This window comes from Mastomys coucha, unplaced genomic scaffold (genome assembly GCF_008632895.1).
Source record: "Mastomys coucha isolate ucsf_1 unplaced genomic scaffold, UCSF_Mcou_1 pScaffold6, whole genome shotgun sequence".
Taxonomy (NCBI): Eukaryota; Metazoa; Chordata; class Mammalia; order Rodentia; family Muridae; genus Mastomys; species Mastomys coucha.
This window is the reverse complement of record NW_022196912.1, coordinates 117516678-117527344: the sequence shown is the minus strand read 5'-3', so window position 1 is coordinate 117527344 and position 10667 is coordinate 117516678. Positions and strand designations below refer to the sequence as shown.

At 47.4% G+C, this 10667-nt stretch overlaps 1 protein-coding gene across 2 annotated transcripts in view; it reads left to right on the top strand.

Moving 5' to 3' along the window:
* The first annotated feature begins 4750 nt into the window (after positions 1-4750).
* Serpina6 (serpin family A member 6) overlaps positions 4751-10667 on the top strand; it is a 10584-nt gene continuing 4667 nt past the window's right edge. Inside the window, exons 1-3 of one of the 2 annotated variants that reach the window (XM_031356079.1) lie at positions 4751-4976; positions 7499-8109; positions 10278-10548. In XM_031356079.1, coding sequence (XP_031211939.1) covers positions 7518-8109; positions 10278-10548 — 863 coding nt within the window. In that variant the 5' untranslated portion in view covers positions 4751-4976; positions 7499-7517. Of the gene's footprint in view, positions 4977-6254; positions 6340-7498; positions 8110-10277; positions 10549-10667 lie in introns of those variants that run through there. The other variant, XM_031356080.1, reaches the window with a different exon arrangement.

Here is a 10667-nt window from a genome sequence, read left to right as displayed (position 1 = left end):
ATCACCATGGCTCTACTTCTTCTCTCTTCTAACAGTTCCAGAAACCCCTATCACCATAACCCTCCAGGATGTATCACATAGGACCCAAGATGGTTGGCCAAGATGGAAACAGCTTACTCAGTTGTCCTTATGATCTCTAAAGTGCCTCCCAGGCATTGGTTGTCTGAGTCTAGTTGTCTTTACTAGAAATTGACTCATTATGCATCTCCCAAGGCATCTGTTTCTCTCTCTCTCTCTCTCTCTCTCTCTCTCTCTCTCTATATATATATATATATATATATATATATATATATATATCTTACTCTCTTTCTCTCTCTGTGTGTGTGTGTGTGTGGTGTGTCTGTCTGTGTGTATGTCTCTGTGACTTTCTGACTGTCTCTGTTTCTGTCTGTCCCTCTGTGTGTCTCTGTGTTTCTGTGACTCTCCCTCCTCCCTCCCTCCCCCCACTTGTCCTCCTCTCTCTCATGTGAAGGATGAGAGGAAGGAAGAAGATATTCTGTCTCACTGTTTATCCCTAGCTGGCCTTGGCCTTACAGAGAACTAACTGCCTGCCTCTGTGTCTTGATGGCTGGGATTTAAAGACACATGCCACCATGCCTGTATATCAAAATTTCAGTTTAATCACAGCAAAAACAGAGAATTAATTAAGAAAGGTATTTTAATGTCAACTTCTGGGCTCCATATATGGTCTAGCATATGTGTATGCACACACGCAGAACACACACACATCACATCACAATACAACAATGTTTTAAAAAGCTAAAAGTTATGATTTGTTGTCTAAGTTTGGGATTTGGTATGGAGGTAATATGACTTCTAACAGATAAGGCCTAAGGAGAAATTTTTAGTTAATTGAGGTTGTTCTCCAATAAGGGGTTAGTGTAGGTCTTGTTGGGCCTTATTTGGTTTCCCAGTTGCTTTCTGGCTGCTTCTCTTGCTTTGTGATCTCTCACACCTGTGAGTGATCTGACCATTGTGATATCATCCACACCGAGATTCTTACCAGGGCCAAGATGATGACCTTGAAATGCCCTCCCTAGAGAAGCCATTCTCAACCTGTGGGCCATGACCTCTATCTTCAAAATTATTTACAATATGATTCATAGCAATAGAAAAATAGTTATGAAGTAGCAACGAAATAATTTTATGGTTGGGGTCACCACAGCGTGAGGGCAGCAGCATGAGGAAGGCTGCAGAGCACTGCCCTGGAGCCTCCACAACTGTGAAGTAAATTAACATTTTTTTTCTTTTTAAAGTTTACCAGCTGTTAGTATTTCATTACAGAAATTGGAAACAAACAAATACACTGAGCCTCAGAGAATTCAGGCAACTTATTCAAGGTCATTGATCTCGATCATGAGAGAGCTCCAGGCAGAGCAGTTTCCCTCAAGAGAGATGAGGGCCCCAGCACATTCTGTCTCCTTTACCTCGTGTTTCTGGAACTTTCTTGGGCCACTGCTAACTTGTGAGTTCATGGGACACATCTGAACAAATGACAGGCAATCACATAACCAGTCTACCCCAGCTCAACATCCTCCTTCAGACTCCGACACCAGATGTGGTCCATAAAGTTCCAATGGCTAAAACCTGGACTGCCATGACTTTTGCTCCAGTGTGAGGCATAGCAAAAGATCACTGAACAAAGACAGGACAGTAGAGGTTAGTGAGAGGAGCATGGGCTCTGGCTATGGTATATGGTTTCAAATTCATTTCATAGTCCATTTGCCTGGCGTAAGTTTCTTAGGAAATTTGTCTGACACCTCTGTCAGTTTCCCAAATGCCCAGTGGAGGTAGCAACACTCACTGGCATCCATGGTAAGTAAAGTTACAATATGGCAACACTATCCCATGCTCTTTTAATGTGCTAACCTGTGCTAACTTTCATGATATTCAGGAGAGGTTCTGGGGACTGCAGTGATCCTAGGGACCACTGAAGTGAGACATCTGGATTTGAATCCAAGCTCTTACTCCTGTTACATCTCCCTGGATGAAATACATCTACCCCATAGGGTTCTTGAAAAGATAATCCAGTCAGTCAACACACATCCAACAGCAGAGCTGGGAGCTTGTGCCAGGCATAGCAGTCAGCTCAGTGAGCTGCATGCCACTGGATGAAGAGTAAAGCTGAACTCAAGGTATGAAGGGAGAAGGAAGACGAAGGTGACTGAATAGACTCAGACCCCTCATTAGGAAAGCTGTGGAAACTAAAGCAAAATAAGTGGCCTGCCCACAATAATGAGGGCTGATAGAGGCTTGAGGAGTACCTGGTTCAGCATCTGCCCCAAAATAAGGATAGCTGGCCCCGGTGGCTATGACCAACAGGAGAGGACATAGGTGGGTCTCATGACCCAAAAGAGAGATCTTAGTGTCAGTGACACCCCAACCCATGTTCAAAATTCTCAATTCAGGATTTAAGAGAAGCATTGGAAGCCCCCTGGAGAGCACCCAGCCCCCCTATGTCACCCACACACTGACCAATGGCACTGGTTGACATCTGTATTTGCCAACATAGCTCATGACTTCTTGAGTAAATAGCCCGGTTGGGGAAGGCCAGCCAAATGACTTCTCTGAAAACTGATCACTGTAGCCTTTGACTTGGCATGATCTTGCCCGTGCCAGGCAAGGCCTGTGCCCAGTTTTTCTGAACATGAAATTCCAAAGAGCACTGCTGTTGTGGGACTTTTCCTAAGGACAGACCCAAGAAAAGATCCCAAGCAAATCTCACTTAGTGAACTAGTAAGGTTACTGGGCCTTCTCACAGGAGAGGGGGTGACTCAAATCACCCACATCAATAAAGCTCTTACACTAGCATGCATGGTGGGTCACACACACACACACACACACACACACACACACACACACACACACATACACACACACAAAGACTCATTGGAGGTCCTGGCATGACCTGCAGGGTGTTCAGCCTGTGGAAGAGTCTCCTCTACCCAGTAGTTGTTACCAGTTATTTAACCTTGAAGAGGGGCCTTGTGAATCTTGTAACTTTCAGGAGTTTCCTGAGCGCTGTGAGTTCTCTGTTGACTTCTCGAGTCTTTCGTGATTCTTTCCATCTGCTGATCCTCACATCATCCACACGGTACTGGCTTTACAGATATGGAGAGTACAAGAGTTACAAGTTCATTTAGGCACACATTTTTACGGCAGGCCAGGGAGCAGAACTGCATGCAGGGGGACAAATCCCCCCAAGAGAGCCTCTGGGATGGGTAATAATGTCATGAACTGTGGATGTAGCATTTGAGCACCAGTGGATATCCCAGGATACAGAAGATGTCAGGAATAGGGAATGTCTACTAAGAAAAGCCAGAGGAAATGAGCAAAGTCCACCTAGGAGACAGGCTGTGTGGGCTGCAAACACCAGCCTGTGGAAGCAGGGTGGCTCAGGCCTGTTGGAGTGCACACCATGATATCATGCACCTGACTCTGCCTTCCCAGTGCCGGGATTAAAGGAGCACACCACGACACTCAGCTAACTATGAATAATATTCAATCTACAAATCAAAATGAAATAAATCCTCGGTTATAAAGTCCAAAGTTGGCTTACGAAATAGAAAGCCTGAAAAGGGCAACAGTTATTAACAAAACCGGACTGCCCAAACTTCCAGGCATGACCTCTAACCTTTCTTATTTCCCATGGGAGCAGCATCCTTCATCCTTGGTTGGAAGTGATGCTACTGTCAATCAAGCACAGGGCTCTGGGCTTGGCTTGGGGCCTGGGGCTCGATGCTCCAGGCTCAGGGTTTGGGGCACAGGGCTCAGGGCTCATGGTGTGTATTCACTGAGGCACATGCCCTTGGACCCTGTGGTCAGTGCAGGGACAGACAAATAGTTCTGTCCACAGTCCTCCGAGGGACTGTAAGAAACTCTGAGGCCATGCATACATACATACATACATACATACATACATACATACATACACACATACGTACATAAATTTTCCCTTTGGTGTTAGCCTGTGAGATCCATGAGATTGCATCAGCTAAGGCTCCCGAAGACTCTTGTCCCCACTGTAACAGAATGAATGTGGGAGTACTATGGAATGAGAGGAGGAGGAGAATAAAGTTATAGTAGTTGACTGGAGACCCTGCAGCCCTTTCCACTCTTTAGAAATCCTATTTAGGAAGAAAAGCAAACAAACACAAATAGTATTTCTTAGATGTATGCCTCCTGCAACAAAAGTGATCTGGGGGATAAACACATGGGTGGGAGGAAGAGGGCTGGACTTCAGGAGGGAAATGGTTGCAGGGCAGCTCACCCCATCTCCAGCCCTTCTTAGTTTCCTTATTTAAAAAGAGATACACTGCTAAAGTATAGAGCTCAGTGGCAGAGCCCTTGACCAGCATGCATAAGGTCTTGGGTTCAATCCCTGGTGACAACAGAAAAATCCAATTAAAAACAAAACTAGGTTGAGTCAGTCTCATAAAGAAGGGAGATGGTAGCAGTCTGCTCAATGAATCATTGGGAGGCCTGAGATAAGCCAGGGAAAGTCCTTGGATGGTCACACATATTCATTCATGCATCTCTGTTTCCCCCACCCTTGCCTGATTCTTCCCCTCCTGGTGCCAAGGCACCTGGCTCCTCACAGAATCCAAGCAAGGGTGCTTATCAATGACATCAGTGAATCCCCTGCCAGATGGCACAGGGCAACCATGAACCCTGACACAGCTCCAGCCACACTTTGATATTAAAAATAAAACTTCAGGGGACAGAATACAGTGTCGAGTTAATTTGTAGAATTTCTGTGTTTAGCCTCACTTTCTATCAAGCTTGCCATTGGTTGATGCTTGGAGGGTGGGAACTACCAAACGGTGAAGGCCACTGCCCACCTCCTCTAACCATTAACCAGCAAGACACCAGCAAACAAGATTTAGTGGGGAGTCTCCCCGAAGCCTTACTGTACATGTGCTAGGATCTCGGCAGCAAAGCAGAGCCAGAAGGAACAGCTGGAGCCCACAGCAGACGTGAGTCACCCCTGAGAGTACTCTGTGCCTCTTGCTCCTGCCAGCATCCCTGCCCCTACATCTGTTGCACTCCAGAACACAGCTGTGCCTGCTTGCTTGAAATTTTTAATAGATGAACATGAGCATAGCTAGCTGTGGCATGAGGCGACCATGTGGAGGACTTCTCGGATCCCACAGTCTGTGTGTGGCTCAGCCACTGGGGTTTGATTTCCCCTGGGCTTCTTACCTTGCAGGAGGCTGCCACTAAGAGCTGGGGCTATGTTTTCTTGCCACCCGTTGCTAGGTGGAGTCTTATTAGCATCCAGGAAGGGGAGGGAATCTCAGAGCTGAGATGGATTAGTGCCAGGTAGCACTATTGGGTAGGGTTTGTAGTGCACAGATGCCAACACCCCCTGCCATAGTAACTTGGTAACGTAGAGTGAGGGTGATAACAGCTGGAAGGAGAAGGACCTGCTTCTCTCTGCATCATACCAAGTGCCATGATGCCTAAATCCCTACTGGATCCAAGGCACTTCAGAGAGGAGTGGCAAGGAAGATATTTCTAGAAAGAAACACATGTCCCTTAGCCTTTTTTGGTAGGCTGGCCTTAAAGAGTCACCTTGCTGGCCGTGTAGTTTTCAGTAGAGAAAGCAAGAGGTATGAATCTGAGGATGTGCATCCCGTCCTACTCAGAAGCTCTGCTTCACCCAGCTCTGCTGTCCCATCTCTACAATGAGGTTCAGGATTCATGAAGTGGGTCTGCATAAATCGTGCACTGATGACAGCCACACCAGGCATTCACAACAGTCTTCTGAGGCAGGGGAATTTACTCTCCAGCCTGTAGGTTTGACACAGGGAGAGTGACACACACAGTTAGCACCCATAAACAGCAGGAAGGGAAAGAAGGCTTAGCCTACTGTTGACTGGGGTCCTTTCCCAAAGGGGATTCATAGGCAGGTATGACCCAGTGCTGAAACCAAGATGAAACCAGCAAGGATGGAGGTAGAGAGAAGGGGAGAAGAAAGGCTTCCTAGAAGCAGTAACAAAGGCCAAGAGGGAATGAGCCAGGGGAGAAAAGGGAGGGATGGGCCTAGAGTGGAGCCACATGGGCTAGAGTCAGAGGAGGGCCATCTTTATCTCCAGGTCTCAGGCCAGGACAGAGCTCAGCCAACACTGAGGAACTGTTGTGCCCTGCCCTGCCTGCCCTGCCTGCCCTGCCCTGCCCTGTCCTGCCCTAACCTCTGACCTGGCTTGCAACAGAGTAAGAATGTGATGTGGGGGAGGGGGGGAGACCTGTGACGCTCAGCCATGCTGCAGCCAGATGGCAGTCAGTCCAACATAAGAAAGACTGGGTCGTGAGGACCTCCAGCCCGCATCAGTGAGGGTGAGTCTCACGGGGGCAATGGGGAACTCCTGTAAACTCGGCTCCTGTGCAGCAGTGTCCTGTCCCGATCTCACTTCAGTCAGAGATGCTGTCTTTCTGGATTGGGTAACTCCGGAAACACTATTGTCTAATTTTGATCCATGGCTCATTTTGTTGTTGTTGTCTGAAAATTGCATACAGCAATGTGTGTTCTGGCCAAATCTGCTCGCCATTGCCTCTCCTCCAGGTCCGACTCTCCTATGTCCTACATCCTTCCCAGCTTCATGTCCTCTTAAAAAAAAAAAAAAGATACTGAGGCTGCTTCGGGTAGCCAGTATGTGCACAGGAGTAGGGCCAACTACTGAAGCATGAGTGGCATTACTAAAGAGAGCTGATTCTCTCCCCCACACGCCATCAATGGAGAGCCTAGTTTTACTCAGATTAGTGCAACTCTCAAGTCTTCCCTGAAAAGGTGTATCACAGAAACTTCTTTTTTGCCGTAGACAGTGATTAACACAGAGACCATCAACAAGTCAACATCAAGGCTTTTAAAAATCACATAGAATGTAAAAAGGTGGGTGGGTTTGCACAGTAAAAATCTCAGTGGCCCCCAGCTTGCCAACTGTCTGCACACTGCCCTTTGGCAGCTAACTTTATCCCTCCGTCAGCTTCCAGTTGATGTCCAGTGACTTTTCCTTCTGATCTGGAATCCAAAGGAAATCCATTTTGCCGAGTTTAGTAATGTACACACTGAGTGTGGTTTAGCAAGCCCTCAGCTTTGAAGGAAAGCTTAGTCAGATATAGATCTTTGGTTGACCATATTTGTTTGTTTGCTTGTTTTTCTTACATGTTGAATATATGACTTGTATAGGTACTTTAACCTATCTGAGTTTCTGGCTACCTACAGACAAGTTAATAAAGTCTATTTTGAGGTTTTTATTTTTAAACTTGTATGAGAATATAAGCAAAATGCTCCGGGGTGTGTTAGGCACTTAGCAACCACACTGAGTAAAACACCTCTTCAAATGAGGATCCTGATGCCCAGGGCTCTGGTGTGATTGCCTGGGTCACAGCCTGTGTGGAGGAAGGATGGGGACAAAATGGGTGTTTCATTCTCAGTGCCGTGTGCCCCTGACTGTGTGACTGCCATAGCGCCTAACAAACACTGTTGATTTGGCAGGGCCTGGTCAACCAGAACAATGTCGCTTGCCCTGTATACCTGTCTCTTCTGTCTCTGCACCAGTGGCCTCTGGACTGCCCAGGCTGTCACTGATGAGGATTCAAGTTCTCACCGAGATCTGGCTCCTACCAATGTTGACTTTGCCTTCAACTTGTACCAACGCCTAGTGGCCCTGAATTCTACCAAGAACACCTTAATCTCCCCAGTGAGCATCTCTATGGCCCTGGCCATGCTGTCCCTAAGCACCTGGGGTTCTACCCAGTTTCTCCAGAGCCTGGGCTTCAACCTCACAGAGACATCTGAAGCTGAGATCCACCAGAGCTTCCAGTACCTCAATTACCTTCTCCAGCAGTCTGACCCTGGCTTGGAGATGAACATGGGCAATGCCATATTCCTCCTCCAGAACCTGAAGCTAAAGGACTCCTTCTTAGCAGACATCAAACACTATTATGAGTCAGAGGCCTTGACCATCCCTTTCGAGGACTGGACAAAAGCCAGCCAACAGATCAACAGGCATATCAAGAATAAGACCCAGGGGAGAATTGAGCACGTGGTCTCAGACATGGATAATCCAGCCACCCTCATCCTGGTCAACTACATCTTCCTCAAAGGTATTGCTCTCCCCTCCTTACCATCCTAAGTTCCACTCCACCATAGATCTCTCTAGAGCCCCCAAAGCCATCCCACTCAAAAGGGCCTAGAGTTCTCAGCCATCTCTGACCAGGCCCTGCCCCCTAACAGATGCCAGTTTCTACCAGGTTGGAACTCGGATATTCACCGTACTGTTCTTGAACACTTCTTGAGAGAGCTGTTAAAACGATAGATTCCAGAACTTATGACTGACCTCCTGGAACAAAACCTCTACAGGAAAGCCCAGAAGGCATCATCACTGCATGCCCCTCCATCAATCTCATGTCACTTTGGAGGCACTTCATCCCAGAGTATCAGATCTGTAATTCTTGTATAGCACAGGTTCACAGGGGAAGATGCTCCCACTTTCCCAGGAGCATTAGGCAACCTTGGGGAACAGTTTTTTATGTCACAACTAGGGGTGAGATACGATGAACCAGTGATGTGGACAGGAAGGCTGCTGAACATGTCACTCACAATGCTAATCAAAATGTGCACAAATACACATACATACAAACACTCAGAGCAGACATATGCACACACAAACAAACATATACAGAGAACACACACGAATACACAAGCACCCCACCCCCTAAATATTCAGAGTACCAAGGTTGAAAGCCTTGGTCTAGAATATTCTACTTTTTCTGTCTTCTCAATAGTTGAGTCTCAGTTCTTTTCTTCCTCTAAGATCTCAGTACACAGCAAGCTCTCTCTCTCTCTCCCTCTCTCTCTCCCTCTCTCCCTCTCTCCCTCTCTCTCTCTCTCTCTCTCTCTCTCTCTCTCTCTCACACACACACACACACACACACATACACACACATCAGGTACAAATGTACAAACATACCCACAAACACACATGTGCACACCTACCAAAAACCAACACAGTACACACACACAACACTGATCTACAAACACATATACACACTTCACACACATACACACACATTCATTTTCTCTCTCTCCCTCCTTCCCTCTCCCTCCCTCTCCCTCTCCCTCTCTCTTTCTCTTTCCCTCCCTCTCTTTCTCTTTCTCTCTCCCTCCCTCCCTCCTTCTCTCTCTCTCTTCCTCCTTCCCTCTTCCTCTTCCTTCCTCTCTCTCCCCCTCTCTCTCTCTCTCTCTCTCTCTCTCTCTCTCTCTCTCTCTCTCTCCCCCTCCGTCCCTCTCTCCCCCCTAAGCTCGACCCCCAACGTTGACTATATCAAATTCCTCTCCTGTCCTTGAGCATCTTGCCTCCACCAAAGCCCATGTAAGCCTCCCAATATAGTGCTGTGACAAATTATGGCAGATGAGTGGCCGTATGCATTTGTTATCTGACAACTATGGAAGTCAGGAAAACAGAACGGGTCACACTGCTAGGAGCTAGCGCCTGACAGAAAAGGCTGAGGGGGAGGTGCTGCAATCAGACAAACCTTGACTCATTCTAAGGAGCGCCATTCTGTCAGAACTGACCAGTACTACTGCAAGCACACAGGCTGGATCGTGACCCCACCAGCTGAAGGTGAGAGGGGACTGTGAACCTGAAGGCATACTGTATCCTGACTCTATACACAGGAAGCCTCATGGCCTGCCCTCTTTCCAAGTGACAGAGGTATGAGCCTCCTCCAGGAATTGACCACACTGTCGAGGTGGTTCATTTCCCCCAAAACCAGCCCTTCTCTCTTCTTACCAGAGACTTGAGTTCACAGCTTGAATTCTAGAACCACCAGAATTCTCAGCGCTGAGGCCACCTTCTGACCCAGAGGCCCAGGCAGGTGTCTAGCTTAAGTGAGACCTACCCTAAATTCAAGGCTCAAGGCCGTTTTTTTCTCTTCCCTTTTCCCTCATCACACTCCTGCCTTTGGTAGCCAGGATCAAGCATAGCTAATCCTCAGCGTTCAGAGAGGCAGGGAAAAGAACAGCCCAGCTTCCTGCTGAGCTCCACTCAGTTGCCTACAGAACAGGCATTAAGTCCCTGGGGATCATCACATCTCTGGAAATCTGGGGCTATTCCTGGCACACTGCAGGCAAGCTGCATAGCTGGTTTCGGCAGGAAGAGTTGATGATCTGCTGCCCCAGAAGAGGGTGTCCAAGAATTATTTTTAATTTGCAGGTCTACAAACCTAATAATCAATACACACTCCATCTCTTCTCCCTCACATCTTTCCAGGCACATGGGAACTTCCCTTCAGCCCAGAAAATACTAGAGAGGAGGACTTCCAAGTGAACGACACAAGCACAGTGAAGGTGCCCATGATGGTCCAGTCAGGCCGCATTGGTTACTTTCATGATTCAGAGATCCCCTGCCAGTTGATACAGATGAACTATGTGGGAAATGGAACTACTTTCTTCATTCTTCCAGACCAGGGCCATATGGACACTGTCATCGCTGCACTTAATCGAGAAACAATTGATAGGTGGGGCAAGCTTATGACCCCAAGGTAAGCCCTGCAGCCAGCATGTACATTTCTGTAAGGTGTATGTTCCTGGAAAATGAGGCAGGTAGACTTTTTTCTCTCGAATACACACACACACATACACACACACACACACACACACA